This window comes from Acanthochromis polyacanthus, chromosome 14, assembly GCF_021347895.1.
Source record: "Acanthochromis polyacanthus isolate Apoly-LR-REF ecotype Palm Island chromosome 14, KAUST_Apoly_ChrSc, whole genome shotgun sequence".
Taxonomy (NCBI): domain Eukaryota; kingdom Metazoa; phylum Chordata; class Actinopteri; family Pomacentridae; genus Acanthochromis; species Acanthochromis polyacanthus.
The window spans coordinates 35,238,230-35,263,301 of NC_067126.1; the positions used below are offsets into that span (position 1 = coordinate 35,238,230).

At 40.0% G+C, this 25,072-nt stretch overlaps 1 protein-coding gene across 2 annotated transcripts in view; it reads left to right on the plus strand.

The window, feature by feature from the left end:
- Positions 1-14,118, plus strand: part of LOC110952354 (protein FAM124A) — a 35,435-nt gene extending 21,317 nt beyond the window's left edge. The window contains exons 3-4 of one of the 2 annotated variants that reach the window (XM_051959250.1): positions 4,385-5,154; positions 13,085-14,118. In XM_051959250.1, coding sequence (XP_051815210.1) covers positions 4,385-5,154; positions 13,085-13,888 — 1,574 coding nt within the window. In that variant the 3' untranslated portion in view covers positions 13,889-14,118. The remainder of the gene's footprint in view (positions 1-4,384; positions 5,155-13,084) is intronic. The other variant, XM_022195867.2, reaches the window with a different exon arrangement.
- Positions 14,119-25,072: the final 10,954 nt, after the last annotated feature.

A 25,072-nucleotide genomic window follows, 5' to 3' on the forward strand; every position in this document is an offset into this window, starting at 1 on the left:
CAACAGCAAGATACTGAGATGTTTGGATAGAAAGTAAGAGTTAAGGTGAAGGCAAGAAGCAATCGATGATATCTCCTTATTTGCTGCTTGGTTTACTGCTTCCTTCTAAAGAGGCAGAAATCAGACAATTTAGGTAAAGATGTCTGTACCTGATGGGTTCCTGTAACATCTGAGTCCTGAAAAGACAATTTGTAAAGCAGCAGGAGTTGGTGTAAACATACAGTCTATGAGTGTAAAGAAGCAAAGCTGCCTTCTGGTATGTTGTGTTGTACAGTAAATACCTCACAGATCCCTATCATCCCTTTGTTTGGTGTCTTGATGCCAGCTACATGTCAGGCAGACGGACAGTGATTCTAATGGGATCAGGCAGACGTTAATGAGCGCTGTGCTCCAGGACGTCTGGACTTCAGGCTTTAACCTGCAGTAGATCTCTACTTTATCCTGCTGTTTTTATCTCTGCAGAGACTTTGTGTTAGAGTCTGATGGCATTTTATCAAATCTGAATTCAGTGTTCAATCTGTTAACTAGACCAGCCCTCTGTAGATGGCAGAACCACGCCCAGACCTCTAACTCCACAACTGAGCAGGGGACCTTAGACTGATCTTCAGTGCCAAGTTTGATCATCCTGACTTCAGCACTTGCAGAGATATCTGAACGGACATACACACATACATACTTACCCAGCCAGCCAGCCAGATACCGAAGCGAATGCAGTAACCCCGCTGACGTGTACGTCAGGCGTGGTTAATTAAATCTGATCCCTTTTAGATCCCTGAAAAGATAGTTTCCCAGAATGTGATCAGTACAGGTAGCTAAAGGCCCTCTTCAGGCAGCACATTTCTGTCTTTACTATATTTAAAGTGAATCAAGTAGAAGTTGCTCTGATAGATGCTTTCTGGCCTCCTTTCTCCAAAACTTTACAGGAGACATCATCTATGGGAAACACAGCAGGCTAAAATCTACCAGAACTACCCTTTTATGAAGTCTCTCAACCCAAAAGCCCAACAAACCCAGACTCCTGATGCTCAGACTGCAGTCAGAGTCCACAAAACGTTCAGGTTCGGCTTGTAACTCTGACCATGTGGAGGTTTTTACCTTTAGCTGAGGAGTTTTTATCTTGTGCAGCAGCACCATACCACACCATGCATGGTCCTGCAGATGGTCTTGGTGTTACATCATCATCGGCCTATCCCATCGTAGACGACGATGGAGTCGACGACTTCTTCGCACGGCGCTCTTCGCAAAAGGAGATGTAACGGTTTGATGCTATGTGGGTCCCATGTTTGATGATTTGCCTCCAGGTGTCTCGGTCTGAGGCAGCAGCTTCCCAGGAGTGTGTTGGGATGTTGAAGGCAACAAGGTCACGTTTGAGAACATCCCTGTATCGCAGCTTTGGTCTTCCTTGTGGGCAAGGAGCAAGTGCCAGTTCCCCATACATGATCTGGTTGGGAAGATGGTCTTTATCCATGCGGTGTACATGGCCTGCCCAGCGTAGTCGACGGACACGGATGATGGTGTACATGTCCAGACTGCCAGTCATCATGAGTACATCTGTGTTTGGTACCCGGTCCTGGTGTTACAAATCCACCAAGAAATATTGCAGATTTACCTGAAAGGCTTCAACGAAGCTAGTAAACATAGATGGAAGCTATATAGGTTTCAGAAAGATAAAAGTTTCCTTGAAGAAGAAACACCTTCACAATCATATGCAGACAAAAGAAAGACAAAAAGATGGCTGGAGCCTTCAGATCTTCAAAGTAATGCAAACTTTAAACCTGCAGTCTCTCTAATGACCAGCAGGAGGTGACCCCTCTGGATGTATAGAAGTCTATGAGAACATCATCTGTCTTCTTATTTACTTTATTGCCTTAGATAACTTTTTATTAAGGCTTTTTTTGTTGTCTATCACTACTTTTAAGAACCTTTGAATGCAGCATGGTGTTACTTCAGTAAATCAAGGTAGCAAACAAAGTAAAATGGACAATAAAGAGGGGTATATTTCAGGTAGTGGCACCTTATTATAGACAGATCACCTCTGGCTCATTATATACTGTTTTAAAATAACAAGTTATTGATGACTAAAGTCAGAAGGCTTCAAAACAGGAGCAGGAACACAAAGCATTTAGTGGCATCCATTTTCCATATCCATCTATTGAAACATCAAATCTGTTACCGATATTTACACTAAAGAAATTAAAGAGATTTATTCCTTTTTTTACATTGAGTGTTTACTTTGTGCACAGACAGTAATGTTTCAGTGTTGGATTTTCCAGTTAGACTACGAATGGGTGTATTGTAGATCTATGGGTGGACATTTTAGATGCAAAAAGCAGAAATAAAACAAAAAGACAAGAGAACTGTCACTGTGAGCTGCATTATAAATGTTCAGCTGCCGAAAGATTCTCGCACTTATCATGTAGAAACCAGAAGACGTGATAAAAGTTCATAAACACACAAACACTGTGAGCTTTTAATGGTCACAGCTGGAGTCTGAAAATGCTAACGGACTAATTTTCTCATAAACAGACATAAAATGAAGAATCTGGGTTGTCAAGTTGTTTAAATTTTTTTTTTTTTTTTTTTGCAATCAGTTCCACCTGTTCAGACGATTAACCAGTGAGGACATCCTGATCAGAGCTTTTTAGAAATCTTATTCTTCTTCTTTTAGCCAAACAGCTTTCAGCACATTTTACACATTTTTCCAACAGGGTTTGAATATTTTGAGTCCGTTGTGCAACCTGTTTAATGTTTAAATGCAACCTGAGCTTAACATTTAGGAAATGTCACCTCTTTGGTCAAACAGAAACTGTCCTTTAGCAAAGGCCAGCAGGACTCAGAGACAGAACCCATCTCTGTTTCTTTTCTCCGTTTCGTGGAGCATTCTGGCAGGAACCAACCTCTCTGCTGAGCCTCGGACAAGCAGACTGTGTGTCCTTTCCAATGGCACAAATGAAATGGGACAAGTCCCCCGAGAAGTCAGATAAAGACCGCAGGAAAGGTTCTCAGAGGGGAAAGAATGAGTGTACATGTAGATAAGAGTGTGTACATGTAATATGCAGGAATGAAAACACTGGCCACATATGAGCGTGGTTTAGGAGCACCTGTGTCACGGTGCTCTGAGGTTTTCCAGGTCAGGGTTCAGGGAGAGGCTACACCTGAATGCACGGCTCCTGCTGTGGTCTGGAACATTCCTGTGGGCTTCATAATGATTCCTAATGGCACTAATGAGCCTCCACAGAGGAGCTCCACATGGGTCTGCTGGAGGGGAGGAGGGGGGAAGGTAAACATCCAAACTGGAAGAAAGATGGAGCTAGACGTGGATGAGTGAAATGGAGACAGTTGTTAGAGAGGGAAAGGATGGGAAAACTTAAACAAAGAAGAAGGAGAATGATGGAGGGAAGAGAAGCAGATCCAGAAATGACATTCTCATTCAGTCAACGTATGTATAATGTCTCAGTTTTCGGTTTCCTTCTTGTAGAAACCTGTTGGTGGTCCAGTTGTAGACCTATGATTAACGTCTGATCTGATCACTGTCTTAAACTAACCTTTACTTTAACCAGAGATTGTTTTACCCACTAAACTCCGACTATACTAAGTTACCATGGAGATAAAGCAAGAAATCATTTATGACTGCATGAAGTGTTATTGAGCCTCATTAGGAGTTTGGTTTTTAAAATATTCAGGAAAACAGAGTTCAGAAAAGATTGCAAACATTCATGCAGAGTGAGACTTTGCTTTCTTTGAACCCTTTGAATTTCAAAACCTGCCAGTGGATTAGAAGACATGCTGTTGATTACAAAGTCAGCAAATTTACACCATTTCTCACAACCAGACACTGTCATATAATAAAGTGTTTGAACTAGTCAGATTCTGTTAAAAAAAACTAAAAATTCTGTGTTCCTCGATGCAACCATGAAGCCATCAGTGACCAACAGTCGTGTGAAAAACATGCTGTGACTATTTGAACTGCAGGATGTGTTTAAACAGAGCAGAGAGGAGACTAGAATGAAAACACATTTAAAATGTAGATAAAGTTAAATATCTACTAGAATAGTATGTGGACCCTCCATTAGTTTTCTCAGTTTTTGTAAAATAAAATATCAATGAAATTCATTTTTTTAAACATTTTTTAGGATTTTCTTTGTTACGCTGCACAGAAAACATTTCTGAGTTCTCTCCACTTCTAGCTATGTTTGTGCTGTTTCCGTACAATGAGTAAAAATGAAGCATTCAGAGAGTTAACCTCCTTGTTTGTACACCTGTACCAATGTCTAGTTCAAACATCTTGATTCTGCTTTTATCTTCTCTTCCCCATGTCTTTCTGAGCTGGTTTTATTCCCTTCCTTCTTCCTAAATCTCTCTTCTTGTCTCTTCTTGTCTGCTGGTGGAGGTGAGTTATCCATGGGTGAGCTCCAGGATCCATTCCTCGTCAGCGTCCACCTCATCGCCGACCCCGGCCAGGGGAAGTTCCTCCAGCAAGCTGCTGATGCCGTGCTGTCCTGGGTTCATCCTGAGCTGCAGCTCTTCAGAGTCTCTGAGAGAGCTTCAGTCTCCCAGCGGTCCAGGTCCAAACGGCAGCAGAACGGCGGACCTGCGGGATGCCAGCCGGCTCTGGCCGTCATCCTGTTCCTGCAGGAGGCGTACGGCGGCGAGGAGCACATCCTGATGCTCCACCGAGCTCTGCAGAGGCCTCCTTGGCGCTACCACCACACCGAGAAGGTCAGCAACGGCCGGCGGATGCTGCCTCTGACGCCGTGCAGTCAGGACTTCTTCACTCTGTCTCCTGGAACGCCGCTCTGGGCTGTTCGGCAGGTCCACTACGGAAAAGAAATTGTGCGATTTACAGTTTATTGCAGCCACGAAAACTACAGTGACATGGTGCGACTTTACAAGCTGCTGCTGCAACGCAGGGTGGCCCAGAAGAAGGAGGACTTCTGCTTCTTTGTGGTTTATTCCAACCCTGACATGGAGATCCAGCTGTCGTTCAAAAGGCTCCCTCGGGGTCAGGGTCCTGTGGTGCTGGAGTCGGCGGTGATGGAGGTGAGGGTTCGAGACGTTGGAGTCCTGGTTCCTCTGCTGCCTCACCCCTGCAGCCCCATCAGCGAAGTCCGCTGGCAGACCGAGGACTACGACGGAAACAAGATCCTGCTGCAGGTAAGACGTTGTTTGGGTTGGTGGGATTTTACTCCTGTGCCAAAAAATCTTGGCTGCTTCCAAACTCACTCCTGAATTCTCTCATTCACTGTAACAGACTGCAGTCAGCGGTTTGTCTGCTCATGAATCACTGACGCTGAGGCGTAGAGCTGCTACAGATGTAGGTTTACCATCCTGTCAGTGGGACTGAAGCAGAACAAAGTGAACTGTGGTGTTTTAAAGAAACCGACAGAACTTTCTGGTTCTGCATAAATATGACCTAAAACATCATAATAAATATGAATTCTAAAGGTTTTACAAGCTTTCAGGTACTTTCTGGAGACTTGCAGTTAGTCATTGGGAAATCATAAAAAGTACTACTACAAAACTGATTTCATTTAAATCTAATGAAAAGGAACAAGATATTTGTTTTTAGTACAATTTGGCCTCATATGAAGCAGACCTTCTGAAACCTGAGGCTTCGGATAGTTTCTTTTCTGGATTCCCTGGATCTCCACCAACCAGTCAGAACATATTAAATATTATCTAGTAACTCTAATCTGGGGAAGAGACCCGGAGCCGCCACATGTCAGGATGAAAATAAGCACAGAAGAAGGTACGGTTCTGGATTTATAATGGATTTATAAGAAGAAAAAAGGTTTCAGAATGGGACTTCTGAATCCAGAAATAACAAGTTCCTGCAGGACAAAGAAGCTTTTAGTGGGTTTAATGTGGGCCCCTAATTTAATTCATCCATCCACCCATCGTCCATCCATTATCCAGACTGTTAAAGTCGTCCACTGTTACTGCTGCTACACAACAGGAAGTTAGAGCATAAATGAACATGCAGGCAGACGGACAAACCTGCTGCTTGAAGGGTATCTGTTTCAGGTGCGTCCAGCCGGTGGGAGGTAAGTCGTTCTGAAAGTTCAAGCCGATTAAGCTGCAGTCCATTACTGGGATTGGGACAGCAGAGAGAGGAACAATGAGCTAATCTGTGGTGACAATGGACCATATGCATGATGCTGAACCGCCACCTGGACGGGAGTCATGTGATCAAAGTAAGACTTTATGTCAAACAATCCTGAATGATTCCATAACACAGCTTCAGCCGATTAGCCCAGCTTAGCATAAAGGCCGTAAACACATTATGGAACAAACACGGTGCTGATCTAAAGAGAGCTGGAGGGTTTCCAAAATGTCAAACTAGTTATTTCAAATACCGCCTGTAAAGATCTGCTGCAGGTTTATACCTCAGATAACACAGGAACACCTCACAGCAATCACTTTTAATTATTTCATCTTCTTTGCCTCGGACTTTTACAAAATCAAACTGAACAGAGGTGAAAACACCCACAGCTCCTGTAAAATCTGAGTGTTTAAGTGTTACACTTTGAAAAATATTTAAAACAGCCACACATAGTTGGCCAATAATCCAAACCTGACTCTGAATATGAACTGATTTAAACTGCAGAGTCTTTTATCAGGTTTCAAATAAGTTCTACTCCCAGAATCCAGCTTCATTATCTTTTATCCTCATTATCTTGTGGCTTTATTTAGACTCTAAAAGAGTTCCATCATCAATTAATCTGCTGAAATATTCTCAGTTTGATTCGTCTTACTGCTTTTAAGATGAAAACAGTGAACAACATCTTCTCCTGTCATGTCCTGTCAGATAATCAGCCCAAAGATAGTTAACTATTAAATGACAAAACCAGCACCAAATTCTCACATTTTGGCATCTGCAATAATAAAATGTTTGCTTTTTTTGCAGAAAAATGGCAAAACAGTAGATAAGTTTTGTTAATCTTCTGTCAGACCCCTCATCCGTCCATCAGTGAATTATTTTTTACAGCTTTAGTGAATTAAAGATGTGGAAACCTGCAGTCCATAAACCAAAATATGCTCATAAACTTAAATATAATCTAGTTTTCGTGCCTCTGCTGTTGTCGTAGTGGAGAGTTAGCGTTGGGTTGTCGTGTTTTTGGCTGCTGAGGTCAAATCTCCGGCTGACCTGGCATTTCCCAAGATAACTAAAGCTTAGAGGAGCAAAGGGTCTGATCATCGCCATGTCAACAAGCTCATTACCCACAACCCCCTGCTGCGACTCCTCATCGCCATTGTGGCATGTCATCCTCACGGAAAACTGGACACGAACTGTCAGGTCACGTTATCAGACGGAGGAAGACGAGCTTTCATCCAAACAGGAGCTGCTTCGGTAGAAAACAACCGCCTGATGACGACGGTAAATCACACCTCCAGCCGTCTGGTTTCCAGCTGCAGAGAGAAGGAACGTTCCAGCAGAAGAAGGAAAGACGGAGAAGAAAGTGAGGAAAAGATAAACAGGATGAAGTGGACTGAAGAGAGGAAAGGAGACGGAGGAGAGCTGGTTTATAGAAGGACTCTGAGACGTTGAGCAGAGAGAAGAAAACACTCCAGGCTTTGTTAGGCTGACGGTTTATTTCCATCCTCACACACAGTTTTAGTTTTATACTTGTGAGGACCTTCAGTGACATAATGCATTTACAAACCTCTGATTCTAACCATCACAGTTACAGAAAGAAAGATAAACACAGCAGCACTTCATAAATCCAACATGTGTGTGTGGAGCTCTTCCTTAGCGTCAGTTTAGGGATTTATTCTTAAAACTCTTCAGTGTTCTGGTGGTAAAGTGCTCTGTAGTACTGTAGAAGTTAAACTTTCTGCTGATCACAAGCTGGGATCTCTTCCATAAATCACAGTTTTAAAAGTGCAAACGTTTCCCGTACTTACTAAATATTTAATAAATGTGGGCTTTTCTCTTTTAATGTTGCTTACATGAAGAAGTATTTGCTCATTCCTGCACACTGTAAATATTTCTATGAGGATTTATGACCAAAAATTCCTTCATTTTCTCCACTTTGTGCTTATTATCTGACTTAAACCTTCTACTAACATGCAGAACTTGCTTTCTTTTTAAATATTTTTATCTTTCTTTCGTAATTATTCTACTTGTTAGCGTTCACTGTGATGGACTCAACTACCAAATTAAAATACTTGTATGTGAAAACCTGCTGGGCAATAACTTTAATTCTGATTCTGATAGTTTTTCACTAATATTAATGCAGTTTAAAATGATTAAAGCAAGTTAACTCAACTCATTTTATTTGTTCTTTTAGTCAGAGAGCATAATTTTTTGGACTTTCAGACAGATTTTGCTGGTTTATTTGAACACAACTTAGGATCTTAAAGATTTACGTTATCAGAATGAAGAAACTCTTCTAACGTCTGAACACAAATATGTTGATTGTTGTGTTGAGTTGCACGATATCACAAAAATATATGTCTAGACTATCTAGATTTATTTTTTCTGAGAAAATAGATATAACCTAATTTAGGGTTAGCATTGGAAATCCAAACTAATTTTTTGCTTTGATGGAATTTAGATCTGACTTTGTCATCATACAGCTCTGTGCTGCTGATGGGAATCATTTTCCTGCATGTTAACAAACTGTAAAGTCTGAGTGCATCCAAGAACCAAAGTTGGAACCATCTAACGTCTGAACAGCAGCTCCAAAACCAGTTTTATCTGGAGTCTTTTCAGGCTGACACAATCGTAACATTTGTGTTTGAGAATTTGTCACACAAATAATCAAAATTAATGATCATTTGTCCTTTTCTGTTCATTTTGTGTCTCTTAGTTTTAGATTGCTTGTGTTTGATGCCACCTTTTAGCTGCAAAGCAACAATTCTGCTTCCAGTTTTTGTGCTCGTCTTTTTCACTCGCTTCAAAAGCAGAAAGTTCCTGAGGCAAAGTGTTTGGCTTTTTAACTAAATCCATGATTTTAATGTCAATACATGCTCACTGAAATGCAGACAGTTGAATATTAGAAGTTTAGTTCCTCAAGAGAAACAGTTAAACCACAAACAGTAATAAACAGCATGTAGATGGTTGAAATGTGACATTTCTGTTAGTGTCGTACAGGTGAATGGAAACTATAACTGCAGTCAGACTATTATTATTATGCTAAAAATGTGACAAGCCAGTGTCTCATGTTTTATGTCCTTTGTAGCTGCAAAGGTCCAGTGACTCATCTGTCTAATCTCTGGTTTCACGTGGGTGCGAGGATTTTGTTTCTCAAGGTTTGAAAGTATCTTCCTCTTGTCTAGTAGAGTTTTGTCTTTCAGTGAGGAATCCACAGCTCTTTTCACAAATAACAGAAACTCTCTCCTCCACCCTGTCAGTGAGAAGCAGCAGATAATAACAGAAACGCTTGTCCTCTATGCTCTGTTAGTGAGAAGCAGCAGGTAACAACTGAACGGGCTCTCGGCTCGTTTATACTGCCCTCCCCTTAACGAGCAATCTGCTTAACGAGCTGCACTCTGGAAATACAAACATCCTGATCAGTGGTTCCACAGTTTTATGTTTTCATGCTGTTTTTAGGGCTTTTCTGTGTGTTGTGGGAGTTTTTATTTCACTTCACAGCAGCACAGAGACGTTCAAAGTTGTGATTTAGTTTCTGATTCAGCTCATTAAAAGCGGCAGCTGTAACCAAACCAAAGGACTTAACATGTAGCATCATGTAGCATAGCGTCTTGAAAAGTGCTTTATTAGTGTTATGGATTACTTTACTTACAGTGGAAAAGATGATAATTAGACATACAAATTAATCTAGCAGGTTTAAATATTGGGATTAAGACCCTGCAGTGTTATAGTTTGATTTTACCAGAATAAATTACATATTAGGAATTAAAATATTTAAAATATGACTAAACCTTACTATGATACATAATAAGGCTGAGACTGTTCAGTGTTTATTATGGAATATTTGTGTATTAGAGATTAAAGCCAAAAAAAATTACCTAAAATATGACTTTACCTGACTATAATACATAATAAAACTGAGAGCCTACAGTGTTTATTATGGAATATTAGCATATTGGAGATTAAAACCCTAAAATATTATGGAAAATACTCCTTTGCCTGACTATAAAGCACATTAAGTCTAAGACCGGTTTTTCAGGTGCAGCAAACTGAAGTTAACACAAAAATATTCCATTTTTTAGTGTGCTTTATGTGTAATTTTCACTCCCTGCACGTAAATAATACGTTACTTAAAGTACAATGAGGAGAAAACCAAGATGTAGCGTGTAACATTTGTTTAAATAGGATTTTCTATGAGGATCAACAGTTATTTGAACTCAGCATTTTAATAAAAATGTCCTAAATCTTAAGTTGGCATCTCAGGATTATTAGTTTTTTTCTCAGTAAACACTGAACAATGATAATTACATTATAATGTGATAAATAAACATGTTTTCATGTGTAAAAATCATAGGTGTGATTCATCAAATGTTAACTAAATCTTGTCAACTCATTATTTCATTTATTATTCTGAAGGATGATAAATTTCCTCCCTGGTTAAAAGTTGGGCTCGTTTGTTTCTTCAGGTTATAAATACTCATTTATTTCCCACTCTGACTGCAGTCTGTGGAGGTAAATCACTTCAGCTCTTTGTGATATTTATTGTTGTTGAACTTGAACATATGGAAATCTCCAAACCGCCTCCTCCTCCTCCTCCTCCATCTCGGTGCTCCTGAGGCTGCTGTGTGGAAACTTCTTGCTTCTCCGCTTCGTCTGCCGGATGACGGAGCAGACAGGAGAACAAAACATGGAGAAGCCATCAGACGGAGCTGAATCTGTAGAAACCAGGAAGTCGCACAGAAGCTGAACTGACGAAGCAGAGAACCGTTTTAGAAACATTTCCACATTTCTGTCAGGACGGGGGAACGTTGCTGCTCAGGATGATAACGGACTGAAGATTTGTGGGAGACTTTCTGAGATCCTCTGGTCCATAAATGGAGGTGTGATCCTCTGGGGCTCCTCTGATGACTTCTGCAGCTGTGAACAGGGGGGTGTTTGAGGTTCTTTATAAACCCCGGGGTTTCCTGGTTCCCCTTTCCTCTGTCGGTGGCGTGAGGAGTGCCGGGTTGCATGAGAGGGAAGTTAAACGTACAGAGCATACAATAAAATGGGAGCCCGACTGCGCTCTATGACACAACAACAAGCAGAAATTCCTTCTAAAATGCTCTTTTAAAGGTCATTATTTAAACCTACAGGGCCCATATCTTTGCTTTTTGGGTTCCTCTTCCTTTAGTGTGTTGCAGCGTCTTTGGTAAAAGGTGTGCACAGGGAGTTATTCTCTGGAAGAAGACAAACAGTTAAAACACAGCAGGCAAACAATAATTAACATGGAAATAGTTGATTTTATAGTTTGATACCTGTAAGTCTGCAGCTCCTGTAGTAGTGGAAGCAGAACTGTTTTATGTGAAACATTGAGATATGTTTGGAGAAAGATGTTCCACTTCAACCAGTTTCTGTCTGATGGTTCAGGAAGGGAATCCAGGGATTAGACTGTAGGAGGAGTTATTTCTGAAAAGGGCAGCTCCTGAACCAGAAATATACACCCTCTATGTAGGAGAAAGAGAAGGAAACAGATTTAATGGAGGAGGGTCTGAATGTGTTGGGACTCTCAGTGGATTATTAGAGGAAAATTAGACCAGGACAGTTTAAAATTTAAATTAGTCTTTGTGCAGATAGGAGTCTAGTCCAGTCTGCTGGTGAACCCCAGGTGAGCTTTACAGAAAATCTGACATTAATTATTATTGTTATTAAAGATCTACCCTCTTTTACTTTCAGAACTGCACCTTAATGCCAACTTCTAGACCTTTTCTCCAACAGTAGACCTTCTGACTTGTCGCTGAAGGAAAAGCACACATGTAAATAATAAAACTGAACAACTGGAATCCATTTAGATGATCCAGAGCTGTTTGTCATTCTGACTCACTGTCAGAGTTCAATTAATGGAACAGAGTGAAAGTCAGCAGCTTAACCTAGGATTTTACCACTGAGAAGAGTCCAGAGTCTGCTGGGGATAAAAAGCAGAGGAGAAAGGAGTAAATGTAGATATACCAGGGCTAAATGAACATCCTTTTAACCCTCCTGTTGTCCTCGTTAATGGGCATCAAAAATATTGTTTCCTTGTCTGAAAAAAATCCAAAAATTTAGCCAAAGAATTCCCCAAATTTCTGAAAATTTGCAAAACCTTGAGGAAGAAAATTCCAATAATTTCTGAATAAAAAAAAATTCCCTTAAAAGTTTTATTTTTTAAAAAAAAAATCCCCCAAATTTGGCAAGAAAACTGTTGTAAATATTTTCCAAAAATGAGTAAAAATCTTCCCAAAAAATCTAAAAATATCTGAAGTGATTACATATATATCAGCAAAACTTCTAATGTTGCCTTGTTTCCATCATGAGTTTCACTGTGAAAATATATTTATTTTTTCACATTTTCAAACTTTAAAGCGGGTCAATTTTGACCCGCAGGACGACACCAGGATTAAATGGATTCAGCTGCTAGGTGGTTCTGCTGACAGTCTTCATCAGGTAACGTTTTTTCTACACCGACAAATCAGTAAAAACAAAAATGCCTCTTTTTTTTTTTTTTTTTTTTTTTTTTTACTGATTTGTTGGTGCAGAAAAAACAACGTTACTTTATAATTATATACAACAAAAAGAACATAATTCAAGTAATCTTCATCAGGGCATGGAAAGGGAAGCAGCAGCTCACAGATATATAAAACTGCTGTCAAACAATCAGAGCTACCTGTCACAGGTGAAACAAGCAGCTGCCTCATCATCAGTGAATTTTAACAAAACAACTCAGCTTAATTTTTAATATAATAGACGGGGAACCAAACATTCAGTCTGATTATCTGCTGTCAGCTCTGGAATAAGAACTGTTTAACATCCAGCTGCCCTGAAAGTGGTCTGTTGATGGGATTTTTTGTCTTTTTGTAGAACCAGCTGAGATCTATAGCTCCTTTTCCCACTCAGACTGTCTTCTAAAGTGAAATGCTCAGTAAACGGTTCATATTCTCATTGTTTTTGGGTTTCTTCTCTCCTGTTCAGGTCCAAGCTGCACACTTCAGACACAGACAGGATCATCTCTCCTCCACCATCCCTGATCCGTCCTCGGCTCCGTCCACCTTCAGCCGCAGCGGCGCCTCCTACAGGAACCACCGGTACCACCACCGGTCCCGTCCCCGAGCCCACCAGTCCTCCCAGGGCTCCCTGCCTCTGGCCGGAGATGATCCAGAAGACCAGTGGTCTGAGCGGCACCATGCTGATGGCTGGAGGTCCCAGTGGAGGGGCCATCGGTCCGGATCCCTGTTCTCCCTCCCCAACCTGGGCTCAGCCAGCTCCAGGTCCACCTGCTCCTCTCCTGGACCCTCCCCAAGCCCCCATTACCGGAGCCACTCCCTCCACCGGAGCTCCTCCCTCGTCCCGCCGTTCCGCCTCAACGTGGACGCTCTGGTCGGGGCCGAGGAGACGGACGTGGACACCGGGGACCAAGTAAACCTGGGAGGGAGCGTGGACCTCACCGTGGTGTCGGCCTACACCAAGTCCAACCCTCCACAGACTGCTCGGCCTCTATCGGCCCCTCCAGAGGACCTCAGATCCTCCCTCTCTCCTGTCCTCCAGGAGAACATCTACCAGTCCTCCACTCTGGGCCGGACTCCCAACGGCTTCTCCCTCAGAACCACTCCGTCCACCCTGAGGGGGTCCAGACCCCAAAGCAGCTCAACAACGCGGTCCTCCTCCAGCAACGTCTCCATGAACCAGTCAGACAGCTGCAGCATCATCAGTGGACCAGGAGATGAAGACAAGACAGCAGAAGAAGAAGAAGATGAAGAAGAAGAATTCTACATTTAGTCTACTGTTAAAGAACTTATTCTGACTTCAGGACTAAACGCAGCTCCACTCTGCCCCCTGCTGTCTGATAGGACAACTACAGGAACAGCTGGAGTTTATCAGACATTCATGAGTCTTTGTTTTCCTGCCTGTAGATAAAAGTTCTGTAAATGTGCATATGAACATGTAATGGACCAATCACATACCTGTACAGAAACACTATCCAATAAAAGAAAATCATTTCCCTTTCAGGTGTTCTACACATCACTACTGTCCTTAGTTTTATTCAGGATAAGGTTTATAAAGTGTTTACTGGATGACTCTGAGTACATAATTATTGAATCACATCCACAAAATATAAAGAGTCTGATTTAGTGACAACAATCTGACTTACAGCTAATTTCATATTCCATCAAAAATTCATAAGGGATCATGGTGATATAAAAAAAAACAAGTCCAGACTTCATGGAGGATTTTATATGAAGGATATAAGTTGATTCATCTATCAGCTGGTATCTTTTTGTGGTGATAAATTGGTAATAAAATAGTCTAAAAGCCAACAGTGAAGTAAAATGGACAGTTTTTAAACACTAACCTGAATCAGATTCATGGACTTTCTTTATCTTTTAGTCTTATTTGAATTGTGAGTTCTGCAGCGAGTTGTGCTACTTTACAACCCATCTACTCTACTTCACATATATCAGCCTTTTAATGCAGTATTTCATCTAAAAACACCAATTAAATGTGCAGGAGGTAAAAAAAAAAAAACAAAATATGTTGCTGCCCCTTATGGGTGTGAATTGCAAATATCCAGAAGTGAAAACTGTGTGCATGATATTCCTTTTTTTGGCCATTTGAGGACAGCCATTTATTAGAAAACAGCTAAAGGATCTACAGCTATCGATATTTCTGGTCACCTGTTGAGTGTAAATTTAGCATTTACTCTTGTTCCTCCTGCAGGTTTGTTTCCCACAAACTAGTAAGAAAAACAGATTTAATTGTGAGATGTTCCACTTTCTATAAAAACTCTAAACTCAGTGTGTTGTTTGCTGCTAAGCAGGCTTTTCTTTCTTTTTTTCTTCATTGATTAACTTGATTAACCCTCGTGTCGTCCAACGGGTCAGAATGGACCCGTTTTAAAGTTTGAAAATGTGAGGAAAAAATGTTTTCACAGTGAAACTTCTGATGTCCACATTTTCAACATTTTTGGGAAATCTCTGAACATTTGTTGATGGGGAAAAAAAGAAATGTTAAAAATGTTTCTTAAGAACATTCATAAAAAAATCAACCAAAATCATGCGAATTTCGCTGGATTTTGGTTGATTTTTATGTGAACCCTTGATCTGTGGTAAAATAATCTGAAATGTTCTGTGCAGTAATGTCAATTTTAAAATACAATAACATAGAGTAAGCAGCACTCTATACATTTAATAGTAAATCTGAGAACAATAATAAACAGTAGCACTGTTCCATATTCTTAAGTCATTTCAAGGGGAACTTCGTTTTTTTTCAACCTGGGGTCTGTTTTCATATGTCATTTCATGCATGTGAGTGATGGAGAAATGAATTTTTGACAGAGCTCCAATATTTAGCCAGGCAGGCAGCTTAGCAGCTCAGCTAGCGAAAAGTATCGGGCGACTTGAACTACTGAGAAACTTCTAAAACTTCAGTCCTCAGACTGTCTAAAGGTTCAAACCAACAGTGAACTACTCAGGAACTTTGAAGATATCAGCCCTCAGATTGTCTGAAAGTTAAATCAAACAGGGTTCTACTGTGGGACTTAGAAAATTTCAGCCCTCAGACTGTGTGAAAGCTCAGGTCCTGAGGACTTGGTAAGTCTGGAGGCTTTGGAAAGTCTTGGAACTGAGGGTTCAACTTTCCAGGACAAAGACCGAAGTCCAACCTCCTGAGAAAAACGGTCGAGACGAAACTCGAGTTAAAAAAAAACTTGAAAATGACAAAAAAATCAATGATAAATGCGCAAAAAAAAAACAAGAATTAGTATCTGAGCAAATATCTCAGGGGTAAGAAGAGAGACTGTCAAGTGGAAGGTAGTAGGTTCAAGACCAACCACTGGCATTTTTCTTTTTGTCTTTGTTTTTCAAAATATTCAAGAAGGGACCAGTCTTGAACCAGCAGCTCCATAGGGATATCCTTAACTCACTGAGCTACGGATCAGATTAAAATAAAAAAATTGTCGTCGCTTTGACATCATAGTTTCCAAGTGACTACATGGGTGGAGTCAGGGTGGACAGTAAGAGGGGAGGTGGGTGGCAGCCTCCCCCCCCTCTACCCCTCCACTAATTCATTTCTTGTTTTGGTTTATAAAATGTCAAACCCAAATATATTCAGTTTACTGTCACAAAAACCAAAAAGATTTACATTCATGATGCAGGAATCAGACAGTTTTTCACTTTTTATCTTAGTTTTGTCAGAAAGATAGTTGATAATCTGTGAATTGTTGCAGCTTGTGAGCCGCAGAACGTTTTAATCTTTGGGCCGAGTGTCAGAAAACATTTAGAAAACCAACATCAACAAAACACTCAACAAAGATTTGAACATCATTAAAGGGAAATCCAACTTCTGCATGACAATGTCAAATTAAAGGACATTTATTTCCAACATAAATGTGTGATATTCATCCTCTGGAGCTTCTCTTCACATCGTCTTCCACCTGGACTGGTTTGGTCAGGAGCATGAGCAACAAACATCTGAAAAACTGCACTTTAAGATCAATGAATGACACTGAAGTTTAATCTCTACATAAATGAGACTGAGTCTGGATGTGCTGCTCTGTCATTAACTCCTCAGTTTAGGGAAAGTTCAAACAAAAGAGGACAGTTCAGATCAGACTTGAGAATGAGCTAATTTTGAACAAACACCTCAGACTTTTTGAGCTTCAGCACCTCTAGAAAGATATTTGAACAACAAGCAACTCAAGAGATCCAGAAGTTGGAGAGAGTTAGCTTTAGCTGAGCCAAAGAACATGTGGGACGCTAACCTAGCAAACATTTCAGACTTTTCTCTGTGAATTCTGAGAAATAATATTTAATGACAGAGCTACACATCTGAACTCAGTCTCATTACAACAGACTCTAATTCAGTGTCATCCATCCATATTAAAGTGCAGTTACCCAAAATGTAGTGCTGTTACACTCAAGCCAGTTTGCTCGACACAGTGCCAAGCTTCTGAAGCGAAAGTGTTCCGAGACGGTGTTTCGATCCCTGCTTCAGCACGCCCACAATCACGTGACGATCGAGAACGAGGCCTCGTTACGTCACATCGCGTGTCGCGGTGCTTCGCGCGAACTTTGAAGGGGTGCGACATTTCAATCTGTCCAGGTCTTAAAAGGCAAAGGGGTCTGATTCACTCCTCAAATTGTGGGTTTTTGAGAGGAGGAGATCACGCTAGTGCATTTGCCATTTGTCATTTTGAGAGAAGTTAGGGAGAGTATACATTTAGTTAGAATTTAGTTTAGATATATCTAGTTGCATTTCATACATTAAATAACACACAGATACATACGCATAGATTCACTCATACACAACACACATTCATTCATAGAAACACACTATACATATATAAACACAAACATACATATATAACGTTTTAAAACATTTATTGCAAGTACAAAGCAGTGTGAGACAAGCAGTCCTGAGGCTTTTTCGTTTTTTCCACTTAGATGCAGTTCTGACACAGGACCAGCAGATGTCACTCTTCTGGTTGTGTCAAATGCTTTTAAGCAATGTGTCATTCTTGAAGCAGATGTGTCAAAGTGGTTCATTGCTTCATGCAGCTTTGATTTCACCATCACTAGTTTAGTATGTCGTCCAAAATCTGACCAAAAACGTCATAGTTTAGCATGTCGTCCAAAATGTCAGAAAAACGTCATAGTTTAGTATGTCTTCCAAAAAGTGAAAAAAAGTCATAGTTTTGTATGTCGTCCAGAATGTGACCAAAAAGGTACCTGTATAGCTCATTGGGTTAAGCGGGCGAACCATGTATAGGGGCTGGTGTCTGACGCAGTGGCCTGGGTTCGAATCTAGCTCGCGGCCCTGTGCTGCATGCCTTTACCCAACTATTTCCCTACTTCCTGTCTATCTCTTCAGTCATATGTTACCCGAAAAATTGTCATAGTTTCATATGTTGTCAAAAAACTGTCCTAGTTTAGTATGTCGTCCAAAATGTGACCAAAAATGTCATAGTTTAGTATGTCGTCCAAAAAGTGGAAAAAACGTCATAGTTTAGTATGTCGTCCAGAATGTGACCAAAAACGTCATAGTTTAGTATGTCGTCCAAAAAGTGGAAAAACGTCATAGTTTAGTATGTCGTCCAAAATGTCAGGAAAATGTCATCGTTTAGTATGTCATCCAAAATGTGACCAAAAATGTCATAGTTTAGTATGTCGTCCAAAAAGTGGAAAAAACGTCATAGTTTAGTTTGTCATCCAGCATCCGACCAGAAAGGGTACCTGTATAGCTCATTGGGTTAAACAGGCGAATCATGTATGGGGGCTGATGTCTGACGCAGTGTCCTGGGTTCGAATCCAGCTCGCGACCCTTTGCCACATGCCTCTCCCCAATTTCCTGTCTATCTCTTCAGTCATATGTCATTAAAAAAGTGGAAAAAACATCATAGTTTAGCATCTTGTCCAAAAAGCAGAAAAAACGTCATAGTTTAGTATGTCATCCCAAATGTTACCCAAAAGGGTACCTGTAAAGCTCAATGGGTTAGGCAGGCGAGCCATGTATGGTTTCTGGTCTCTGATGCAGCGGCCCAGGTTCGATTCCCTCTTGCGGTACTCTGCAGCATGTTGTCCCCCAACTCATCTGTCTTTCTCTAGCGCTCCTGTCAAAAAAAGCTGAGAAAGGCCAAAGAAAATGAAGAAAAATGTGTCCAAAAACAACTTAATTTAGTATGTCGTCAGAAGAATGTCAGTTTAGTTTGTGGTCCAAAATCTGACCAAAAATGTCATAGTTTAGTATGTCATCCGAAATGTCAGAAAAACGTCATAGTTTAGTATGTCATCCAAAATCTGACCAAAAATGTCATAGTTTATTATGTCGTCCAAAAAGTGGAAAAAACGTCATAGTTTTGTATGTCGTCCAAAATGTGACCAAAAACGTCATAGTTTAGGATGTCGTCCAAAAAGTGGAAAAAATGTCATAGTTTAGTATGTCATCCAGAATGTGACCAGAAAGGTTCCTGTATAGCTCATTGGGTTAAGCAGGCAAACCATGTATGGGGGCTGGTGTCTGATGCAGTGGCCTAGGTTCGAATCTAGCTCGCGGCCCTGTGCTACATGCCTTCCACCAACTATTTCCTGTGTATCTCCTCAGTCATATGTCACCTGAAAAAATTGTCGTACTTTAGTATGTTGTCAAAAAAACGTCATAGTTTAGTATGTCATCCAAAATCTGACCAAAAATGTCATAGTTTAGTATGTCGTCCAAAATGTGGAAAAAATGTCATAGTTTAGTATGTCGTCCAAAATGTCACTAAAATGTCATAGTTTAGTATGTCGTCCAAAATGTCACTAAAACGTCATAGGTTAGTATGTCGTCCAAAAAATGGAAAAATTGTCATAGTTTAGTATGTCGTCCAAAATGTCATAGTTTAGTGTGTTATCCAAACAGTGGAAAAAATGTCATAGTTTTGTATGTCATCCGAAATGTCAGAAACATGTCATAGTTTAGTATAGTGATGTTACGCTCAACACAGTGCCGAGCTTTTGAAGCGAAAGTGTTCCGAGACGGTGTTTCGATCCCTGCTTCAGCACGCCCACAATCACGTGACGATCAAGAACGAGGCCTCGTTACGTCACATCGCGTGTCGCGGTGCTTCGCGCAAACTTTGAACATTTCAATCTGTCCAGGTTTTAAAAGGCAAAGGGGTCTGATTCACTCCTCAAATTGTGGGTTTTTGAGAGGAGGAGATCACGCTAGTGCATTTGCCATTTGTCATTTTGAGAGAAGTTAGGGAGAGTATACATTTAGTTAGAATTTAGTTTAGATATATCTAGTTGCATTTCATACATTAAATAACACACAGATACATACGCATAGATTCACTCATACACAACACACATTCATTCATAGAAACGCACTATACATATATAAACACAAACATACATATATAACGTTTTAAAACATTTATTGCAAGTACAAAGCAGTGTGAGACAAGCAGTCTTGAGGCTTTTTCATTTTTTCCACTTAGATGCAGTTCTGACACAGGACCAGCAGATGTCACTCTTCTGGTTGTGTCAAATGCTTCGAAGCAATGTGTCATTCTTGAAGCAGATGTGTCAAAGTAGTTCATTGCTTCATGCAGCTTCGATTTCACCATCCCTACCAAAATGTTTGTTGATGAGCTCCAACAAAACCTGTCCAGGTAGAAGGCCACTTTGACAAAGAGGAAGTGGAAGATTCCAAGCAGATTTATAGAAGGGGGAACTGGCCTGTACTAAGTGTGGTCCAGTATAGAGGGGTGTTTTGTGGGTTTTTAAGGCTGATAGTGATTATTAGTGAGACATTTAGATCAGATATTCATTTGCAGTAAATGAAAGTATTTAAAATCTTGGAGTTAAACTTAGAAGAACACAAACTTTGTAAATACGTTTTTGTTTTGTTTACAGATGTTAAGTTAAAGGAGTTTTATTCGTGACGTATAACCAATCAATTCACTCCAGAAGACAGAGCGTCCATAGCTAGATAAAGGTTCAGAGCCAAAGTAGAGTCAGGTTTATTTTGATTTATTACTGTAAATCGGTAAAAACAAAAATACTGATAATCAGTAAATTAGTCTGTCCACAATTACTACAATTCTACAATGTATGTCTCTTTCCTTTGACTTATTTGTACAATATGTGATGTATATGATGGTGTTTTTTCATACCAAAGGCTAACTATGATGTTTTCTCAGAGACATACTATGCTACTCTGTTTGTTCTGGCTCTGGGCCGCTGCACTCCTCCTCTGTTGTTTTCTGGATTGTTCTCAGCTTCATGCCTTCGTCCACCCGGCCTCCGTTGACTCGTCCCGCCTGCCGTCTCTGGAGCTGAAGCTGGATTGGATCAGACCAGAGTACCATCCAATCATGATGCCAGCTGCCTCTCAAAACGCTCCTTCATCTGGAGGCATTTCTTCTGAGGGGAAGCTGAACTTCAGCAGAACTTTGGAGATGTGCTCCAGTGGTTGGTGGATGTGTGAGGAGATAGAGAGGGACCTGTGAATTGTTCATAAAGGAAAACAGGAAACCCATTGGTAGTTTTAGTTTAGGGTGCTACTGTGGTGTGTTTTTGGGTTTTAAGAGGTGAACAGGAAGAGGTTTTTTCGTATTGATGGTCTTTTACTTAGTTCCTGGTTGGAATGCCCATCAATGTCAACGTGAAGTTCACTTTTAATTCTGTTGATTTATTTTTATTTTAATAACACCCATTTCCTTTTAACGCCACTGCTTTAGATATTTTTTGGAAGATTTTTACTCCATCCATCCTCTATACACCACTTTATCCTCATTAGGGTCGCGGGGGTGCTGGAGCCTATCCCAGCTGACTCGGGTGAAGGCAGGGGACACCCTGGACAGGTTGCCAGTCTGTCACAGGGCTACATATACAGACAAACAATCACACTCGCATTCACACCTACGGGCAATTTAGAGTAACCAATTAACCTCAGCATGTTTTTGGACTGTGGGAGGAAGCCGGAGTACCTGGAGAAAACCCACGCATGCACAGGAAGAACATGCAAACTCCATGCAGAAAGATCCCAGGCCCACCCGGGGATTCGAACCAGGGATCTTCCACTACGCCGCTGCAGCCCAGATTTTTACTCCTTTTTTGAAAATATTTACAAGAATTTTCTTGCTAACTTTTAAGGGAAACTTTGAAGGAATTATTGTAATTTTCTTCCGGAAGGTTTTGCAAATTTTCAGAAATTTGGGGGAATTTTTTGCTGAATTTTTGCATTTTTTCAAACAAAGAAACAATATGAGGACAACAGGAGGGTTACGGTGACCTATAAGCTCTACAAATAACTATAAGGAAGTACCTCAATGAAGGGAAAGAGAGTAAATTTTCCTTCACCGTTAGGTTGTAATATTTATAGGAGCAGACAGTGAATTAGTGAATTTTAACATTTAACTGAAGACTTCATGAGAAGGAAGATGAAGTTCTCCAGTAATTCCTCTGAACATCCTGTCAGACTCCAGTAAAGATTACTTTATTAATTTGCTTTATCTTGTATTCCAGTCCAGTGCTGCCCTCTTGTGCTGAACTCTGAGGTTAGAGATGGACTTAGAATACAGGACATCCACACCCACTGGTTTTATGACCATTACTGTCTTTAAACTAACGTCTGCATATGTTAATAAATCCTAAAATTTTCTCAGGAACTTTGTCGGTGTTTTTTCTCCGCAACTCTCTGAGGAAACTTCTTGTTGCAGCTCAGATTCTGAAACCTTCTCCTCGCAGTCTGAGCATTTAAACAGGTGTGAGTCTGTCTGTCTGTGTGGTCCACCTAGAGTCTGAACAGGGGAAATCCAATAATACTGCTCACCGGTTGTCATGGCAAAGTCTCCCTGCAGCCCTGCAGAGGTGATGTCATCACCGGCCAATCCTCATGCAGAGTGGCAGGATGGATTTCTTCCAGTCTGGAAAACTCATCAGATCCTGAGACAAAGTTTTACATGTTTGGTTGAAGATTACAGATTAGATTTATGCACACGTTTTATAAATGTGTGCCTGGATGGAACAGAAACTTAAAGTCTTTTTGGACTGAAATGAAGCTTCAGCACTTCTAATAATCAGCTCCTGCCCTCTTAGGTTTAGATCCATTTGAAAATCCAACAGAGACTAATATATATTTAATATTTAGTGAGTAAATCAGTCCACATTTTCATACACCTACAGAACTTTGGACACAATGGGCAGTTATTCGTACCAGGAGTAAAGCATGAGATGCAGATTTCAGTAGAGTTTCTTTCTAGGATGAGGGTCGACATTTTTATTGGTGTGAGGAAATCAGAAGAAGAGGTGTGGAGTTCAAGTTCAAGTTCAAGTTCAAGTTTATTTGCCATTTGCAGTATAAAACCACATTGGAAAAAAAGGTGCAAGAGCTCAAAGTGCACTGTCAACATCTAAAAAACAGCAGCAGTACAGAAGAAAGTAAAACAATAACAAAACAGAGAGCATAACAAACAATGCCACATAAAATACCTAAAAATAAAATGCTAAAAACCAATAAATAGTTCGTAGGTAATAAGCCTGAGACTTATTTAATAAAGAGACACATTTTTCTTTTTGTTAATATGACATCGTATGGATAGTTTTGCAATAGTTCAGGAAAAAAACAACATGTTTTTAAGGAAGTAAAAGTTAATTCTCATTCTAACATTTATGTTGCAGTTAAAGTAAAATCCAAATTTAAAAATGAATTTAATCTCAACATCAAAATCCAAACCTATTTTATTGATACCCATGAGGAAAGTGCTTGTGAATAAGCTTTACAATTACATTTATTATTATTCCGATTATTATTATGATGATTATTATTGTTATAATAGTAATAATAAGCACTGAATTTGTTTAGTTTTCTAAATGGGGAAATATTCTTCTTACGTTAATAAATAAAGCTAGATATTCTTTACAAGAAAAGAGACACTGTTCTTCAGGGCGATCTACCCTGATGCTGGTACCACAGAAGGTTAAAGGACAGGTTTGGTTTTTAGCTTACTGAGATTCTGATTAGAGTTTTAAAGATGATCAAGAAAATCTATCCACATATTAGTGGAGAATGCGTCACAGATAAGAATATAAATGTGTCTGGAGTTGATCTGTACAGTGAATACAGAACCTGCTGACTGCAGGACTCCAGCCCGAGTGTTGGGATTGAGAGATCTAACTTGAAAATAAAATTGTAAAACCAGCCGATAGATACATAAAATACGAGTAGAGATGCCTTCAAGCAGCAATTCCTCTGTTTGAGTCCCAGTAAACCCTCACTGCCTGTCATTCCTCTGCTTTTCTTGTTCAATTATAGCAAAAATGTCCCACAAAAAGCTCCAAAAAATCAGAAAGCAGTGGCTAAAATAGCTAAATAGTTGAAGCATGCAGCGTCTCTCAGTTCCAGCGGTCAGAGCTGGAATCGAAATGAGACCAAACCTGCTGAAGAAAAATGATGCTGAGTATTAAAATAAATTCCATGAACACTGTCTGATGTGTAAATCACATGAACAGACGCACAATCGGAGCGTTTTGCCATCCTGAAGGGCAACAACAATCCATCTAATCTATTAAAATGCTGCTCCGCTCATCTGATACGACTTTGAGGGGAATTTCATTTAAAGAAAACGTAAAAATCTAATAAATATTGTGGAGCATAAACAACAGAGTTTTGCAGATTGTCCAGAAACGGCACAAGAAAAAACGAAATCACAAAAAGTGGGTCAAAAATAAAGACAGCAGAATAAAGAGCAGCTTGAAAGTTGATTGTAGATCTGATGAAGAGTCCTCAATTACAGTCATTAATTAGCTTTAATCAGCAAAACAACCTCCAGATAATCATGGCGTCATTTAAACTCTGTAATCAACGGTCTTTACTGATCTGGAGACCTTAAATTAACCTGATAAATAAAACATAAACTCATGATAATAAGAGACATAATTAGGACTTTTCAGGTTTGTTTACTGAACCATCAATTAAAAATCCATCTTTTTAATGATCTGTTGTTTCATGATCTAAAGTGTCTTAATATGAGTTCATCCTGTGAGCAGCAACAGCATAAAATACGATTCACTTTAAATTTTGTCGTTTACTGCAATATTTTGCCGCTCTTCATGCAAATTATCTGCAGTTAATATATGGGACCTTATTGGAGACCTGAAAATGCTTGTAAATTACAGTTTCTGCTTTATTTTTATTGTTAAAATATCAAATACTCGGGAGAAACTAAATCAGCTAATGTTCTTGTGATATTATATGAATGTCTGCAGTTCAGTTTTGTCTGTTCACATAAATTTATGCTCTATAGTTCAGTGCAGAATGGCAGCAGGTGGTGCTAAAGAGCTGCAGAAAGAGATAGAATAAGTTCTGTCCAGTTCAGGAACCGGATTTTTACAAAGCGACACCACAGATGAATTGATTCCTCATCAGAACCAACACAGTATACAACAAGAACAACAACAACAACAATAATAATAATAATAG